This window comes from Phyllobates terribilis, unplaced genomic scaffold (genome assembly GCF_046119375.1).
Source record: "Phyllobates terribilis strain yellow unplaced genomic scaffold, ASM4611937v1 Scaffold_1__5_contigs__length_1240528914, whole genome shotgun sequence".
NCBI classification, from domain to species: Eukaryota; Metazoa; Chordata; class Amphibia; order Anura; family Dendrobatidae; genus Phyllobates; species Phyllobates terribilis.
Window position 1 is genome coordinate 539,313,337 of NW_027362761.1, and position 19,427 is coordinate 539,332,763.

The 19,427-nt window shown below is 43.4% G+C and overlaps 1 protein-coding gene across 1 annotated transcript in view; it reads right to left on the minus strand.

Annotated features, from left to right (window-relative positions):
- Window positions 1-1,586: 1,586 nt before the first annotated feature.
- Window positions 1,587-19,427, minus strand: part of UBAP1 (ubiquitin associated protein 1) — a 29,828-nt gene continuing 11,987 nt past the window's right edge. Inside the window, exons 4-7 of the mRNA XM_073680402.1 lie at window positions 17,770-18,648; window positions 7,402-7,602; window positions 5,028-5,129; window positions 1,587-3,147 (exon numbers count right to left, since the gene is read on the minus strand). Coding sequence (XP_073536503.1) covers window positions 3,007-3,147; window positions 5,028-5,129; window positions 7,402-7,602; window positions 17,770-18,648 — 1,323 coding nt within the window. The 3' untranslated portion in view covers window positions 1,587-3,006. The remainder of the gene's footprint in view (window positions 3,148-5,027; window positions 5,130-7,401; window positions 7,603-17,769; window positions 18,649-19,427) is intronic.

A 19,427-nucleotide genomic window follows, 5' to 3' on the forward strand; every position in this document is an offset into this window, starting at 1 on the left:
GTCACAGGAGCGGCGTTTACGCCGCTCGGACTACAGAGCGGCAGCTGTAACCGAGCCCCCGGCCCTGACGGACTCTATATGCATTGGGATCGGGTGACTGTGCGCTGTCATCCCCTGCAGAGCGCAAGTACGTCAGCGTTCTGTCACATCCTGACCAACTTCCGGACCCAGAAGCATGGGGGCAGAACGGCGTCCCATCCCTATTCCAGCAACCGCATGGAAAAGATAGAGGGCAGCCGTCACAAGTCGACGGGACCAAGGGATCCACGTCGGCTGGTGACCCCGGGAAAGCCTCCTGCAATCCCTAAAGAAATCTCCCCAGGTATATCCATCTTCAAACAGCTGTAGGTTTCCTCATCACAGGTACAGGAAATCACACTGAGGCGTACAGAGAGGTACCACCTTTTTATTCTGTAGGCGGATACTCACTCTGTATGGCGCTGTCAGAGTGTAGGAAAAAAGATAGAAGTGGTAAAGCGGAAAGCCGCAATTCAGCTGCTTATATTGGGCTAACCGCCAGCATTAAAAAGCTTCTGGGTCTTCGGAGACGCTAATCAGCTTTATTAATGCATAGTGGCAACTTTAGAGGAATTTTTCTAGTATTTGTGTCTCCTATGCATGCACCAGTTTTAAATGAAAAACTGCAAAATAAACAAAATACATGGGGGAAAAAAAAACAAAACACTGTCGGGGTGGGGAGACACTGCAACACGCCGGGCAATCAGTCAGCCACCGGACAGACTTGTGCAGTGGATATGTTATATTCTAATTAGTAGGATCCATGAACATTGCTGTAACGCCAATGCTGGTGTCCCTGCATGTTTCCTCTCTCCTCCAGGCAGGGATGCTGACATACCGTCACGGCCACGTCTCCCTGTTCTGCCGTGGATTCTTAATCCTGCGCCCATGCAAGGGTCTCCTGGTGGCGCACTTAGTGCACGCGTATGCTCCCCGCTTCTTAAAGGGGTAGCACGCACACGCTGAATCTGCCCCCAGCCAATAGCTGGGAGGTATCGAGAAATTAAGACATCCTTCCCTATAGAGAGGTGCTTGTACAACGCGCTTTTTATTTCGTCCCTGCTAGGTAGTGGTCTAGTCCCTGAACCTATTCTGTCACAACCTGAACCTGCCTAGTCTGAACCTGATCGTTTTACCTGAGCCTAAAGCCGCTCCGATGGTACCTGAACCAGTACCCGTCCTGTCAAGTGTTCCAGGATCCACACTGTCTAAACCTGCATCAAATATCCGGTCCTGCATTGGACCCAGCGTCCGTGTCTGCAATCCTGACCCTTGGGGTTAGCTACAGCATTAGCAGGGACTGCCCTTGGAGTGGTACCTGGCAGCTAACTGCAGTTCAAGCTTAACTCCACCAGAGCCCTAGCGAATACCAGGTGGCCACTTAGCCACATCCCTCCAAGGGTAAGCCCGGAGCGTGGCGCAGTGGGTCCACGATCCACGTGCGTGACAATTTCCTGCCAGACCTTAGGCAGTTGCACTTTTGGCTGTCCTACCCGGCCTCTCCTCACCAAGTGTTCAGCGTGGAAGGGGAGTTGGATGACTTCAAGGAATAATAAAGCACACAATGATTGTTCTTTTAGAGTTTTATTAGTACCTCTGTAGGGAGAAAGAAAATATTTAGCAAATTACTTATATATTCATCAAGACTTAAGATTTACAAGTTCTTTCTTTTCTATCTTTAAACAATGTACAACATAATACACTTTGTAATATCAAAAAGATGATTTGAAATACTAGATATAATTCTGGGAAGGAACAGAAGCGGGGAGAACAAAGTGCTTAAGGAAACTTGGTTCACGTGGACAGGTGGCGCTACTTTACATCTGGGTCTAGCGACTACTGAGCTGCAGGGACCATCAATCCTCGAGCTTGTTAATGAAAACTTACCATGTGGCAATAGTCACCAGCTAGTGGCCAAATTACAACTCCAACAAGGCCCTGAAACCATAAGCAGTCAAGGCATGATGAGAGTTGTAGTAGTTTTGCAGAAGTTGGAGAGTTGGCGGTTAGTTCTTCTAACCTTTAGACCGTCCCGTGAGGTTCGTCCTTTCCTCCCTTACTTTCGCTAAAGATCATTTGTGATTCCCATTTTGCAGTAGGAAAGCTCAAACAATCCCAACACCTTTTGTGCACTTTTCCTCCTGTTTCTACACCAATAACCACATTGTTATCTCAAACAAAATTAACCAAGTTTGGAAAAAAATTAAACATTAATGGACTACAACCTGCTGTCATTGTGCAGCTCAACAGCTGCTAGAACCAGACAACGCATCAACCTGTTTTAAGTTAACACCTTACAAATTTTGGGTCCTTTGAGACGGGGGGTGTGGGTGAACAATGTCCTTTGATGCACAAATAAAGCTCTGAAAACTCAATAACTTATAGCATATAAACAATCCCGATAATCAGTCACAGCTTTACCAGTGCTAAACTGTAACCACCACCAAGCAGCCGCTCGAGTCAGGGCTGAAAAGGTGCATGAGACAGAACAGGTTAGTCTGCATCTTATTCTATGTCCTCCATGACCAGTGTAGCACTAAGTATCAAATAATAATAATAATTAATTGCACTAATATTTGCCATATCAGGGTACATCTGTCCGTATTCCAGTATAAGCATCAGCAGCTTCACACATCAATTCTTCTCAGTTCCCATTTACACTGCAAAGAAATAGAAATGACATAAAATGCGACCCCCCCCCCCCCCCCACTGTCGTGCATATAAAGGTTCAGAAACCTCCTGGTTCTTGGATGGGGGTGAAGGTTTGGGTGTGAAAGGGCACTTCTTACGATATTTCTGTAGCTGGCGTGTTTTGTTTTGTTTTTTGTGAAAAGGGAAAAACCGAGTAGAACAGATTATAACATGGTAGGACACGGCAGGTCTGGCTGCGCGCTCTTCGCACTCCTCTGTGAACGGAAAGCTTGTCGTAGGATTCTCCTATCCCAACATTTGTTAAGAGCCTATAGTGATAGCGGTGGGAACGGGGATTCAGCTTGGGCCGGCGCGTGCCATTAGCTCTTCCAATGCCTTGTCCTGATCGTTGTTATGGAGTAACAAAACTTCTTTTATCTCTTTCTGTTCAAAACCCATCTCTTTAAATTTACTCATCAACTGAAGAAACACCATCGTCTGGGGGGAGGAAAACCGAAAACTGATGCTTACATAAGAGTAAGAAATAATGTTATGGTTACATTACATATTATAGTAGTTATATTCTTGTACATATGAGGTAGTATTATAGTAGTTATATTCTTGTACATAGGGGGCAGTATTATAGTAGTTATATTCTTGTATATAGAAGCAGTATTATAGTAGTTATATTCTTGTACATAGCAGCAGTATTATAGTAGTTATATTCTTGTACATAGGGAGCAGTATTATAGTAGTTATATTCTTGTACATAGGAGGCAGTATTATAGTAGTTCTATTCTTGTACATAGGGAGCACTATTATAGTAGTTCTATTCTTGTACATAGGAGGCAGTATTATAGTAGTTCTATTCTTGTACATAGGAGGCAGTATTATAGTAGTTATATTCTTGTACATAGGAGGCAGTATTATAGTAGTTATATTCTTGTACATAGGAGCAGTATTATAGTAGTTCTATTCTTGTACATAGGAGCAGTATTATAGTAGTTCTATTCTTGTACATAGGGAGCACTATTATAGTAGTTCTATTCTTGTACATAGGGGGCAGTATTATAGTAGTTCTATTCTTGTACATAGGGGGCAGTATTATAGTAGTTCTATTCTTGTACATAGGGGCAGTATTATAATAGTTCTATTCTCGTACATAGGAGGCAGTATTATAGTAGTTACCGTATTTTTCGGACTATAAGACGCACTTTTTTCCTCCGAAATTTTGGAGGAAAGTGGGGGGTGCATCTTATAGTCCACAGACATGTTCTGTGGCTGTAGGGGGAGCTAGGGAGGGAGCGGCAGCGGAGGAAGAGAGGGGCATAGGAGGCAGCAGCCACCTGCTGCAGCCTACGCTGTGCCCGCTGCTGAAGAAAATGAATATTCCCTGCTCTCCACACCCATGGGCGTGGAGAGCAATGAATATTCATTTTCCGTAATAGCGCGTACACACACTGCACCCGGCGGTCTGTGTGCTCGCTATTAAAGCTCATGAATATTCGCTACAACCTACTACCATGGGTTGTAGTGAATATTCATGGTCTTTCATAGCGGGCACACAGACCGCCAAGCACAGCAGGAGCCGCGCTGCGGATACAGTGTGCGCGCTTATTGGAGTGAATGGTCACTGTTCCCCACACACAGAGTCCCGGCATGGGGAGCAGTGACTATTCCGGCACAGCACTTCCCTGTGTGAGGGCGCGCCCTGCCATGCGTGGCTCACACAGTGAGAGTGTCGGCAGCAGAGCGGGACCCAGCACTGGAGGAGAGAGGAGAAGAGTATAATTGTTTAATAATTTGTATAATTTTTTTTGTGGGCAGTGCGATGGGGGAATCAAGGGGTGCCAGCCATGCCCAGATAGGGATGAGGGCCACGTATACCAGGAAGGAGGGGCCGTACATACCAGGATGGAGGATATTAACAGAATTGGGGGACATTACCCCAATACCAGTGTCAGCAGCAGATCCCCTACCCCATAACAGTGCATCATGACCACATTTTTTGCTTAAATTTTTTTTCTATTTTCCTCCTCTAAAACCTAGGTGCGTCTTTTAGTCCAAAAAATACGGTATATTCTTGTACATAGGGGGCAGTATTATAGTAGTTCTACTATTGCCAAAATTCTTATCTGTAGGGGGGAAATATTACACTAGTTAAATAGGTGACTGCAGTTTCATGAGAAAAAAACACAATATTGATCTTACAGGGATCATTTTTGATGCTTCAAATATGATGCAATCAAAATACAGGACAAAGTGAATGTGATACATGGCAGGATATACTGGAGTGAGCACACCTATATCCGGTGCTTTGTAAATGATGCTTATATTATAGGGCGGTGTGATTCACAAGCTAAACGCTGGACACCGACCTTCTCCTCTGAACACCGATGCATCTCTAGAGCCTCATCCACCAGCAATGGATCGAAACCCTTCTCACACAGTTGGGAGTGGATGAACAAGTACTCCAGCACCTGCCATAAATACACATATAAATAAATGTTAACATCATCAATATAATCCACCAGAACGTTATCGGGTAAACAATAAAATCTTCAAACAACTTCACTTCTCATAACAAGCTCAGGTGATACAAGAACTGAATTTACCATAAAGAATAAACTTGTTGGAAATTTCAGGGAAATTCCACCAACCACAAAAGTGTACCCAGAAGGGCTTAATATACACAGATCGCTATTGTATTCCCTATAACGCTTCTTAGCCAGCAGACACACCAAGGGGAAAAGTCATACTTGCTTTTTTAACGGATTCGACTACTTTTTACAGGACTTAGGCAGCCTGTCAGGTCCGCTAACTGTCCTTGAATGCTACTTTAGTGGTATGAGCTGTAGAATTCTATATTTTTACAGTGTTAGGTGTAACTTACTAACGCTGCAATCTTTGAAGAACTCCGCTTTATTCCACAACGTCCTATATGCTAAGACGGGACTAGTCCAGTGAGGGGGGGTCTCTTCCACAACGTCCTATATGCAGAGATCAGACGCCTCACTGGACTAGTCCTTTCTGCAATGTCCTATATGCTAAGACGGGACTAATCCAGTGAGGGGGGTCTCTTCCACAATGTCCTATATGCTGAGAAGGGACTAGTTCAATGAGGGTCTCTTCCACAACGTCCTATATGCCGAGAAGGGACTAGTTCAATGAGGGTCTCTTCCACAACGTCCTATATGCCGAGAAGGGACTAGTTCAATGAGGGTCTCTTCCACAACGTCCTATATGCAGAGATCAGACGCCTCACTGGACTAGTCCTTTCTGCAATGTCCTATATGCTAGGACAGGACTAGTCCAGTGAGGAGTCCCTTCCCCCTGGACCAGTCCTGCCTTCGATCCTCTAACCACAGCTCCCTGGGTGTGACTGACAGCCTTCATAATGGTCCCATCATAACGAGTATTGTATGCCGGCTCACATTGGCAGCACTTTAAAAAGAGAAAGATTTATGGGGACCGATTTATTACAGTTTGAGAATGTGTTCAGTGCGGCCGGACAGTAGGGAAGGCAAGTCCGCTGCTTGGTTGCTCCAGGTATAAACAGTAGATGTAGAGTAATTGTGATCCTATCGTATACTGCTTTAGGGCTCGCTCACACCAGCGTATACATCGGACGAGTGTTATCAAATTTTCTTTCGGGTAGCACTCGGACCAATGTTATATAAAGGGGCAGTGCCAATGCACAATCTTTTTTCATAGACAGAATCTGCTGCATGTTGTGATTTCACTTTGAAAGCGGATGGCACTCACCCATTCAAGTCTATGGGTGCGTGGAAAACATTCGACTGCACTCAGATGACATCTGACTGCAGCCTGATTTAATGGAGACATTTTATTCTCCATCTTCTCCTCACAATGTGTTCTGATTCTCTCATGCGATCACACTACACTGACATTCAGATCAGACTGTCATTAGCATAAGCCACCCAATTCTCTGGGATAAGAGAATATACGGCCGTCTGACCGTAGCCTTCGTGAGATCATATCTGGAGTACTGGGGCAGATTTACTAAAGTGAGTGGGGCCTTGACAATGGCAGAAAATTAACCAAATTTTGGGGCAGTTTAAACGGGTTAAAAGCCCACACAGAAATGGTTAATCCTGTGACCGTAACGGGAGATCTGTGTTGTAGCAACATGAATAGACCTCGCCCGGCTCACAAGATCGAGTGTCTGCTGCTGCACTGCATGTCAGCCGGAGAAACTACCCAGGTTAAAGGGAATCTGTCTGCGGGTTTTTGCCATTTAATCAGAGGGCAGCATAAGTTAGGGGCTGAGACAACAATTTCAGCAGTGTCACTAATTAGGCTTTGTGCTGTTGTGTCATAATAAGTGTTTTATCAGCAGGAGATCATCACTGCTGGACTAGGTGCACAAGTGAATCCTGGTGAAATTCCACCCACAGCACTAATTAGCAGCTTACGGTCAATAAACAATGTACACAAACTGCTAATCAGCGGGGTGTGGGCAGCTTTCAGAGCTCTGCTACATCTAAGAACGCTGTGTCACAACTGCTGCACCCAGTAAACTAAGCGATACATCATTAGAATCAGGGTCTCTTTCCCTACATTATGCGGTTCTCAGATGAAGGAGCAAAAACTTGGTGACAGATTCCCTTTAAGTCATTTGTCCTGCAATACCTCCTCCTATTCAGACCCAGCTCTCCAGGAGGTTGGCACATCCAGCAGATAATGCAGCCTAATGCAAGGTCTCCTCCCCAGGTCGGCCGGCTCCCTCACCTGCTCCACGTTCTGTCCTTGCTTCTGCATGGCTCTCATCACGTGTTCATAGGAATAGCCCATACTGACAATGGTCTCGGCACACTGCCGCTCGCTGCTGGACAGCGCCTGTAGGAGCTCCTCGTAGCCCGGGACACTGAGCCGCCTCACATTGGTTACACTATTGGGCACTTTGGACACTGAGACCTGATGAGCCGACATCTGTGAATAAGAAGAGAAAAAGAAAATCTAAGAAAAGACAATTACATTTCATTTTTCACAATCATTTAAAAGCGTCCCTGTCATTTCAGAAAAAGCTGTCGTGCATGTATATGAAGAGTAAAACTATCTGGCTGCTGTATCACTTGTATCCTGCATTTTTCACCAATTTCCCCCCAATTTCTAAGTCAGTGGGTGGAGACCAGCTGCTAGAAGAAAAATAAAAAGGCTACAACTTTATTCACAACATTATGTTGTGAATATCTCCTGCTGATCCTGACTTATGTCCTGTATTATCCTGCAGAGCAGTACTCAAAATTCTGCTGGTGGAGTCACTTGGGTCACTTCGTCAAAGCTTTTACACCAGAAAAGTCATAAAAATAGTGTGCAGTGAAGAAGTGCAAGATACAGTACAGACCAAAAGTTTGGACACACCTTCTCATTTAAAGATTTTTCCGTATTTTCATGACTATGAAAATTGTACATTCACACTGAAGGCATCAAAACGATGAATTAACACATGTGGAATTATATACTTAACAAAAAAGTGTGAAACAACTGAAAATATGTCTTATATTCTAGGTTCTTCAAAGTAGCCACCTTTTGCTTTGATGACTGCATTGCACACTCTTCGCATTCTCTTGATGAGCTTCAAGAGGTAGTCACCGGAAATGGTTTTCACTTCACAGGTGTGCCCTGTCAGGTTTAATAAGTGGGATTTCTTGCCTTATAAATGGGGTTGGGACCATCAGTTGTGTTGTGCAGAAGTCTGGTGGATACACAGCCGATAGTCCTACTGAATAGACTGTTAGAATTTGTATTATGGCAAGAAAAAAGCAGCTAAGTAAAGAAAAACGAGTGGCCATCATTACATTAAGAAATGAAGGTCAGTCAGTCCGAAAAATTGGGAAAACTTTGAAAGTGTCTCCAAGTGCAGTTGCAAAAACCATCAAGCGCTACAAAGAAACTGGCTCACATGAGGACCGCCCCAGGAAAGGAAGACCAAGAGTCACCTCTGCTTCTGAGGATAAGTTTATCCGAGTCACCAGCCTCAGAAATCGCAGGTTAACAGCAGCTCAGATTAGAGACCAGGTCAATGCCACACAGAGTTCTAGCGGCAGACACATCTCTTCAACAACTGTTAAGAGGAGACTTTGTGCAGCAGGCCTTCATGGTAAAATAGCTGCTAGGAAACCACTGCTAAGGACAGGTAACAAGCAGAAGAGACTTGTTTGGGCTAAAGAACACAAGGAATGGACATTAGACCAGTGGAAATCTGTGCTTTGGTCTGATAAGTCCAAATTTGAGATCTTTGGTTCCAACCACCGTGTCTTTGTGCGATGCAGAAAAGGTGAACGGATGGACTCTACATGCCTGGTTCCCACCGTGAAGCATGGAGGAGGAGGTGTGATGGTGTGGGGGTGCTTTGCTGGTGACAGTGTTGGTGATTTATTCAAAATTGAAGGCATACTGAACCAGCATGGCTACCACAGCATCTTGCAGCGGCATGCTATTCCATCCGGTTTGCGTTTAGTTGGACCATCATTAATTTTTCAACAGGACAATGACCCCAAACACACCTCCAGGCTGTGTAAGGGCTATTTGACCAAGAAGGAGAGTGATGGGGTGCTACGCCAGATGACCTGGCCTCCACAGTCACCAGACCTGAACCCAATCGAGATGGTTTGGGGTGAGCTGGACCGCAGAGTGAAGGCAAAAGGGCCAACAAGTGCTAAGCATCTCCGGGAACTCCTTCAAGATTGTTGGAAGACCATTTCCGGTGACTACCTCTTGAAGCTCATCAAGAGAATGCCAAGAGTGTGCAAAGCAGTCATCAAAGCAAAAGGTGGCTACTTTGAAGAACCTAGAATATAAGACATATTTTCAGTTGTTTCACACTTTTTTGTTAAGTATATAATTCCACATGTGTTAATTCATAGTTTTGATGCCTTCAGTGTGAATGTACAATTTTCATTGTCATGAAAATACAGAAAAATCTTTAAATGAGAAGGTGTGTCCAAACTTTTGGTCTGTACTGTACATTTTTGTGACTTTTCGCAGTTTGAATAAGCTGTCGAAATGGGAGGATCCAGGACAGGGGAGTGTCCACGCCCGACTGTCAGTCATCAAATATGCCAGCGTTTAATACGGCAGAAATTATTTTTGCCGCGGTGCACGGAAGCGTATGCCACTCAGAAAAGGTGCCAAATTCAATAAGTGATGGGTGCCTCTTAGCAAGACTGCCTTAGCACAAGCGTGCGCTACAGTGGGTAAGGAAAGTATTCAGACCCCTTTAAATTTTTCACTCTTTTTAGAATTTACCAAATGGCTGCAAAGAAACAAAGTTCATTTTTTTCCTCATTAAAGTACACTCTGCACCCCATCTTGACTGAAAAAAAAAACAGAAATGTAGAAATTTTTGCAAATTTATTAAAAAATAAAAACTGAAATATCACATGGTCATAAGTATTCAGACCCTTTGCTCAGACACTCATATTTAAGTCACATGCTGTCCATTTCCTTGTGATCCTCCTTGAGATGGTTCTACTCCTTCATTGGAGTCCAGCTGTGTTTAATTAAACTGATAGGACTCGATTTGGAAAGGCACACACCTGTCTATATAAGACCTCACAGCTCACAGTGCATGTCAGACCAAATGAGAATCCTCATGAATCCTCAAAGGAACTGCCCAAGGAGCTCAGAGACAGAATTGTGGCAAGGCACAGATCTGGCCAAGGTTACAAAAGAATTTCTGCAGTACTCAAGGTTCCTAAGAGCACAGTGGCCTCCATAATCCTTAAATGGAAGAAGTTTGGGACCACCAGAAGTCCTCCTAGACCTGGCCGTCCAGCCAAACAGAGCAATCGTGGGAGAAGAGCCTTGATGAGAGAGGTAAAGAAAACCCCAAGATCACTGTGGCTGAGCTCCAGAGATGCAGTAGGGAGATGGGAGAAAGTTCCACAAGGTCAACTATCACTGCAGCCCTCCACCAGTCAGGCCTTTATGGCAGAGTGGCCCGACGGAAGCTTCTCAGTGCAAGACATATGAAAGCAAGCATAGAGTTTGCTCAAAACACATGAAGGACTCCCAGACTATGAGAAATAAGATTCTCTGGTCTGATGAGATGAAGATAGAACTTTTTGGTGATAATTCTAAGAGGTATGTGTGGAGGAAACCAGGCACTGCTTATCACCTGCAAAATACAATCCCAACAGTGAAACATGGTGGTCGCAGAATCATGCTATGGGGTGTTTTTCAGCTGCAGGGACAGGACGACTGGTTGCAATTGAAGGAAACATGAATGCGGCCAAGTACAGAGATATCCTGGATGAAAACCTCTTCCAGAGTACTCTGGACCTCAGACTTGTTAGAAGGTGAACCTTCAGCCAAGACAATGACCCTAAGCACACAGCTAAAATAACAAAAGGAGTGGCTTCAGAACAACTCTGTGACCATTCTTGACTGGCCCAGCCAGAGCCCTGACCTCAACCCAATTGAGCATCTCTGCAGAGACCTGAAAATGGCTGTCCAACAACGTTCACCATCCAACCTGACGGAACTGGAGTGGATCTGCAAGGGAGAATGGCAGAGGATCCCCAAATCCAGGTGTGAAAAACTTGTTGCATCATTGCCAAGAAGACTCATGGCTGTACTAGCTCAAAAGGGGGCTTCTACTCAATACTGAGCAAAGGGTCTGAATACTTATGACCATGTATTTCAGTTTTTCTTTAATAAATTTGCAAAAATTTCTACATTTCTGTTTTATTTCGGTCAAGATGGGGTGCAGAGTGTACTTTAATGAGAAAAGAAAATGAACTTTTTAGAATTTGCCAAATGGCTGCAGTGAAACAAAGTGAAAAATTTAAAGGGGTCTGAATACTTTCCGTACCCACTGTATATTATATTACTTATCTTGTGCTGATCCCAAGTGACACACTGTATTAATTACACTCCAGAGCTGCACTCACTATTCTGCTGGTGCAGTCACTGTGTACATACACTGGTGTGAAAAAATGTTTGCCCCTTTCCTGATTTCTTATTCATTTGCATGTCTGTCACATTTAAATGTTTCAGATCACAAAACAAATTTAAATATGAGACAAAGAGAACACAAGTAATCACAAAATGCAGTTTTTAAATGAAAGTCTTTATTAAAGGAAAAAGAAATCCAAACCTAGAGGGCTCTGTGTGAAAAAGTGATTGTCCCCTAAACCTAATTACTGGTTGGGCCGCCCTTAGCAGTAACAACTGCAATCATGCATTTTCAATAACTGGCAATGAGTGTTTTACAATGTTCTGGAGGAATTTGGGCCCACTCATCTTTGCAAAATTGTTGTAATTCAGCCACATCGGAGGGTTTTCGAGTATGAACCGCCTTTTTAAGGTCATGCCACAACATCTCAATTAGATTAAGGTAAGGATTTTGACTAGGCCACTCTAAAGTCTTAATTTTGTTTTTCTTAAGCCATTCAGAGGTGCACTTGCTGGTGTGTTTTGGATCATTGTTCTGCTGCATAACCCAAGTACGATTAAACTTGAGGTCATGAACAGATGGCCGGGCATTCTCCTTCAGGATTTTTTGGTAGACAGCACAATTCATGGTTCCATTTACCACAGCAAGTCTTCCAGGTCCTGAGGCAGCAAAACAGCCCCAGACCATCACACTGCCACCACCATATCTTACTGTTAGTATGATGTTCCTTTTCTGAAATGCGGTGTTACTTCTATGCCAGATGTAATGGGACATACACCTTCCAAAAAGTTCAACTTTGTCTAGTCAGTCCACAGAGTATTCTCCCAAAAGTCTTGGTGATCATCAAGATGTTTTATGGCAAAACTAAGACAAGCCTTTATATTCTTTTTGCTCAGCAGTGGTTTTCGTCTTGGAATTCTGCCATGCATGACATTTTTGCCCATTCTCTTTCTTATGGTGGAATCAAGAACACTGACCTTAACCGAGGCAAGTGAGGCCTGCAGTTGTTTGGATGTTTTTGTGGGGTCTTCTGTGATCTCTTGGATGAGTTGTCGCTGCGCTCTTGGGGTAATTTTGGTCGGCTGGCCACTCCTGGTAAGGTTCACTACTGTTCCATGTTTTCGCCATTTGTGGATAATGGCTGTCACTGTGGTTCGCTGGAGTCCCAAAGCTTTAGAAATGGCTTTATAACCTTTACCAGACTGATAGATCTCAATTACTTTGTTTTTCATTTGTTCCTCAATGTTTTTGGATTGCAGCATTATATCTAGCTTTTGAGGATCTTTTGGTCTACTTCACTTTGTCAAGAAGGTCATATTTAAGGGATTTCTAGATTGAGAACAGGTGTGACAGCAATCAGGACTGTGTGGCTAGGGAAATAAAACTCAGCTTCTAAAAGATACCACTTTAATGTTTTAAGAAGGAGGCAATTACTTTCAAACAGGGCCCTGAAGGCTTGGATTTCTTTTTTTTTCCTTAATAATAAAGAACTTCATTTAAAAACTGCATTTTCTGTTACTTGTGTTATCTTTGTCTAATATTTAAATTTGTTTTGTGATCTGAAACATTTAAAAAGTGTGACAAACATGCAAAACAATAAGAAATCAGGAAGGTGGCAAACACTTTTTCACACCACTGTACATTACCTATCCTGTACTGATCCCGAGTTATATCCTGTGAGCTGCACTCACTATTCTGTTGGTGCAGTGACTGTGTACATACATTACATTACTTATCCTGATCCTGAGTTATATCCTGTATTATACCCCAGAGCTGCACTCACTATTCTGCTGGTGCGGTCACTGTGTACATACATTACATTACTGATCCTGAGCTACATCCTGTATTATACTCCAGAGCTGCACTCACTATTCTGTTGGTGCAGTCACTTTGTACATACATTACCTATCCTGTTCTGATCTTAAATTACACCCAGTTTTCTTCTCAAGAGCTGCATTCGCTATATTAAAGGAAACTTGGCGGAAAAAGGAGTGGCTTTGACAGTAGCATATAAGGGGTAAATTTCTGTGATGGCAGGTAGCATCTGAACCCTCCCCATATAACTCGTGCACGTATTCACCATATGGCATATGTCTCTAAGGCGTTAATGGAGCTAAGAATTTGTACAGCATCATCATCAGTACAATGGGAGCAATAAACATTGGTCAAGTGGTGCATTGAATTTCTTGCAAAATTAAGTAACCAAGACAATGCAGCACAGAAGAGCGGTCTGGGCAGTTCCAGCCGCCAAAAACACACTGAAGGATCGATACAGGTCAGAAAAACTGCAAATCCACCCGGAAAACGCCATGATGTCATACAAGATACAAAGGCAGAAGAAGTTAATCAGATCTGTATTGTGTACGGAATGCCAAATGCAAGATTTTCTTCCTCCCCGTCAGAGTCCTAAAGTTGCATGGTAACATTTTAGCAGCCACCATTTTGGGGAGGTCAAAGCACAGAAGTGAGTACATCTCCTAATAAACCAACATCTGAAAGTCATCATGTAGCTCTGTGCCTGTGTGACCGGAAAGCCGAGGCCCTAATCCTAAAAATATTATGAAGTTAATCTGCACAGGTTCTGAATTTATTATGGCTCCCACCCGACTCAAGGATCAGGTTTGTCTTCCAAAGATTTAAACATGTGATAGGTGCAAAAATGCCCTGCCAATTTGTAGTGGCCTGGATCCAGAGATTCACACCAATCACGGCAAAAAAAAAAAAGACTTCAGGTGTGCGCAGGTTAGGACACAGAAGCGCCAGCGTCAGGATAGAGAGCCGAGCGCTCATAAGTCTTCAGAGAATGGTGAGAGTCTCAGGACCCAGACCCCACAATCCGGTGTTTCAGTACCCATCACTTACTGAAAAAATGTTAAAAAAAAAACAAAAAAAAAAAACTTGCACTTTAATTGTTCAATCCCTAATTCATCAAGGTGTCCTTGTTTTTTTTTTCCAAATCTCTTGAAATTTCTGAAGTTACGCATAAACTTTGCAACCAAAAGTGAGCAGAGCTGGGGCAGGGTGGGGTGTGGCGGAGTCCACCGGCAAATTCATCATAATTTATGCTAAAAAAAAAAAAAAAAAAAAACCTTTTGCAAAACGCAAGGGACGGAGCGCTATCTGGCTCCTGGAGAGCAGATTTTTCTAGAATAGTATGCGGACTCCATATAAAGAGACCCTAAGTGCTAGAAGAGAAGAATCCCCCCTCAAGTGACCACATTTTGGAAATTATACCCCTTTGAGAATTTATCTACAGGTGTAGTGACTATTTTGACTCCATCGATGTTTTCCAGAAACAAGCAGCAGTGGATGTTGCTGTGTGAAAACTGCCGCTATAGTGACCAGTACATTGTGCCCAGCTCATGTTTCTGGAGACACACGCACCTGTAAATTAGGCGGGCTCTCATCACTACAGAAAAGCCAAAACAGGTGGACGCTAAAAGTGATTTAGGCACACTGGGGCTCAGAAGGGAGGGGGACATTTGGATTTGGGAGTGCAGAATTTGCTGGATTTCTTTTGAAGGGCGAGGAGCCATAGCGCTTTTCCAGAGCCTTGTACTATCAGTAACGTGGAAGTCTCCTACATTTCCGTTAACACATGATGGACCCGAGTGGGGACTAGCTTTTATTGTGGATTGAGTTGAAGCTTTTATTGGGAACATTTATCCGGCGCTCTATGCTCAGCACTTATATCGCCAGGTTTCCATCTAAATCTCCAAAGTGACGTGATTCAGATGAAACCCCCAAGTGAGCCACTCACTACAACGAGGCAGCAGAGTTACTCTGGACTCAGTCTGACCTCTGTTCAGTGGTGTCCTTTTCAGAGGTGCACAAAACTGTGGCGGACCGCGCTTTTATGCAGGCCTAAAAAGAGACACCGCCAGAACGCAGGCCAGATGGTGTCCACAGTGTCTCCATCTGCCTCATTACAGGGAATCTTCTGCTGGGAGTTCGGTCTGAATCACATATTTGAGAGATTTACACAGAAACCCCGGTGTAAGCGCTCAGTGCAGAGCGTAGGATAAATGTGAGCCAAGCCTTACTGCGATCTTAGGGAGGCAGAATGAACAAATCAACAGCAGGTGAAGAATTGGTTTTATTTTTTACGCCGTTCCTCGCGCTGTATAAGTGATTAGATGACTTTATTCTTCGGGTCGGTGCGATTACAGCGATACCAGATTTATATCAATTTTTATGATTGGCAGCTGTCACACTAAAAAATGCTTTTTACTGCAAAAAAATAGTTTTTGCATCGCCATATTTTGAGAGCTACAATTTTTCCATATTTTGGCTGACCAACTCATGAAAGGGTTTATTTTTTATGGGACGAGTTGATGTTTTAATTTGAACCAAGACATTTTTTTATCGCTTTCTATTCTGACTTTTGGGAGGCAGAATGAACAAAGACCAACAATTCAGGGATTTTTTTTTTATGTCGTTCCGACTGTGGTAAAAATGATAAGACTGTTTTATTCTTCGGGTCAGTACGATTACAGCAATACCACTTTTATATAGTTTTTTAATGTTTTAGCGCTTTTACACAATAAAAACAATTTAAAAAAAAAAAAAAAGGGTTAACTAGTGGGACAGTTTTATACTGTAGGTCAGGTCGTTCAGGACACGGCAATACCAAACATGTGTACCCTTTGTTTATTTTTACATAAATAAATGTATTTATTGGCTTAATATTTTTTCTGTTTTTTTCTATATTTTTTACAATTTTTAATTTTTTTTTTTGTTTACATTGCTCTGAGCAACAGCTTACAAGCCACTGTCCCTGGGTGACCCCACAGCCATCTTTCGGCCTGGGTCACCATGGAGACCATTGGCACAAAGCGATCGCAATTGCGTTGTGCCGATAGGAGCAGAGAGGGAGCTCCCTACCTCTGTGATGCCCATCAATGTCAGTCACTATTGAGAGCGGCATCAGAGGGGTGAAACGTTCACGATCGGTGCTAGTAAAGATCGTGGGCGGTGCTGCAGGGTGTCAGCTGTCATATAGAGCTGACACCCACATTAGATCCCGACGGCGCTCAGCATTAACCCGCGCGATCATCACGCCGTATATGCAAGCCGGTTTGCGGGAATGCAGCTCTCACAGTGCCATATATATATATATATAGCGCATGTTGTGAAGGAGTTGATTGATCAGCTTTTGCAAAGTTATGTATCTTTAGAATATACTCATTTACCTTATTTTGCCTCCTCTCCCAAACACCATGGTGAAAGTGCAATTCTAATTTCTTAGTTTATTCTCTTTTTGAAGCGGCTTTGAACTGCTGCTCTAGCAAGAATCTGAATTCAAGCAATATTTACAAATACTCCACCTGTGTGAGCTTCTCTGCTTCCCCCACATGCTCAGAAAGGAAAGCGTTTGTGATAGAGTTTGGATTCTTGCAAGAGCAGCAGTTCAAAGTTGCATCTAAAGGAGCATGACTTAGGCAATTAAAACAGCACTTTCAGCATGATGTTAGGGAGAGAAAAAAAAGCAAAATAAGGTAATGAAGTACATTACAAACATTCAGAACATTTTAATTGCCTAATACATACTATAAATTATAGTAAAATTGATGGCTCCCTCCCAGCTAGGCTGTACACACACTTTCTTTTTTATTAACTTTTTTCTTAAGTGGCTGGTCCAGCTAAAAATATAAAGAGAAGATTAAAAAAAAAAAAAAGTTATGCAAATTTGGCTTAAAGGGGTGGTCCACTACTTGCCTCCAGTAAAGTAACACTTAAACTCACCTCAGCATTCTCACCTCCGATGCCGGCGCAGTTCCAGTTGTGTTGGCACGGTCTCTTCCGGGACTCGTGTGACATTGTTACATCACGCGATCAGCAGCCGCTTCACTCCAGCCTTCGAGCGAATCACATACCTCCGGAGGATGCGAGAGCAGCTGCTCACTACCTTCAGATGTAGGTTAGATGTAAAATGGTGGAGAGTAAAGCGGCTGCTAATTGACTGCAGGGAAGTAGTTACATCACACGATCCCTGGGAGAGACAGTGCTGACACCGGTGGAATGGCGCCGGCACCTGAGGTGAGTACAAGTGTTATTATTTCATTGGGTAGCCAAACATGCGAATTGAGAAGGTGTTGCTCGAGTAATGGACAACCCTTTTAAGCAAATTTTTTTTATCTTGTTTAGTACAGAAAACTGGCCTACATACAGAGATATGGATTCCTATAGCATGTTACCTTTGTGTCACCGCTTAAGCAGGTCCTCGAAATTCCTTCTGTACCAGTAACTGGTCCCACAGTGGAAGGCTGTAATGCACACTTCATCATCCCACTGTCTGACAGCGGGGAGGAGCCCCACACCAGGTGTCCATTCAGTTCATCATCATTATGAGGCGAACGGGACTTTAAGGAATTAAGGAAAGTGCCATTAGGCAGGCAGTTAGTGCTTGCATGTGCTACCTTCTGATTGCTCTCATCAGAGTCTAGTTTGGGAAACGACAGGGATTTGATATTGCTGACCGTAGTCATAGGGGCAAGTGACACTTTGGAAGACGGGGGCAGTTCACAGTTTTCCAACTGTGGTAAAATGATAAAACCATTGGGTTTGTGGAGATACTTAAAGTCTAAAGCTTCTTCTTTTAGGTGAGAGGGGGCATCCTCGTCCTTCAGCGGTGACGGGGAGTTCTGAACTGCGTCAGCGTTACTGGAGTCTGGGCTCACGACAGGCCTCACGTGAACGTCAAGAATTGTCTTTAGCTCTTCTTTATCATCGATGGTTTTTAATTCCAACTTGTCAAACGGGTCCTCCTCACACTCAAAGTCGGCAGGGTTAAAATCTGCCTTGCCATGAGGGGGGCTAAGCACTTTTTGCGGTATGGCACTACTGTTGGCAGGCGTTGGGGTCAGGATGCTGTTGTGTTGGAGGCTTGCCCTGAGGATATGGTTGATAGGGGGAGGGAATCCTAAACCTTCTTCACCCTCTCTCTCTGCCTGAGTATCGGAAATAGCTTGGGAACGGGCTGCTTCCGCCTTCCTTTCGGCTTCCCTCTGCGCTGCTTTGATCCGTTTTACTTCGTCTGCCCACTGGACAGTTTTCTTCTCCAACGTAAAGTCATACTGTCAAGAAAACAAAAGGCTTAATATGATTCATTAATGTATCCATATTGAGAAAACACAGCATTCCCGTATGTGCTACTACAAAATATAGACTGAGAGACAGAAACACAGATGCAAACAACACAGTGAAGATAAATCTAATCCCAATGGACCCATGTTATTGCATATAGGACTAATAAAGAGAACGGGCCATCATCATGTAACAGTAAAGGAAAGGGGGATTGTTCCTCTGTGAAGCAGAGAAACAAAAAGATGGCCACACAAGTTCAAAATTGTAAAGTAGTAAGAAAATGCCTTTATTAACACATGTAGTAAACACAAATTACAAAGATAAATGCGGACGACAGAGTAGACACAGAGTGCTGGATCCACATGAATAAAACAATGTTAAAAACTGTGACACAGCGCCCGAAAGGTCAGCCTATATAGTAAGTGGAAATATAAGGGGGACAGCAACAGGGTCACATGTATTAATAAATATATACCACCCATCAAAAATACCTTTTCCAAATTGTACCCCCAAAACAATAATATCCCATCACAATCAAAATACCCAGAAACAAAAGGGTTAAAGCCCTTATACAGATGGAAGTAATACAAACAATTGGTCATAAATAAGCTAAAATAGCTATGTACCTGGGTAAGGCCACCAGACAGGCTCTGCTACCGTCACCCCGACGCACGTTTCGGTAGGAAAACCTTTTTCAAGGTTATTTTAAGCTATTTTAGCTTATTTATGACCAATTGTTTGTATTACTTCCATCTGTATAAGGGCTTTA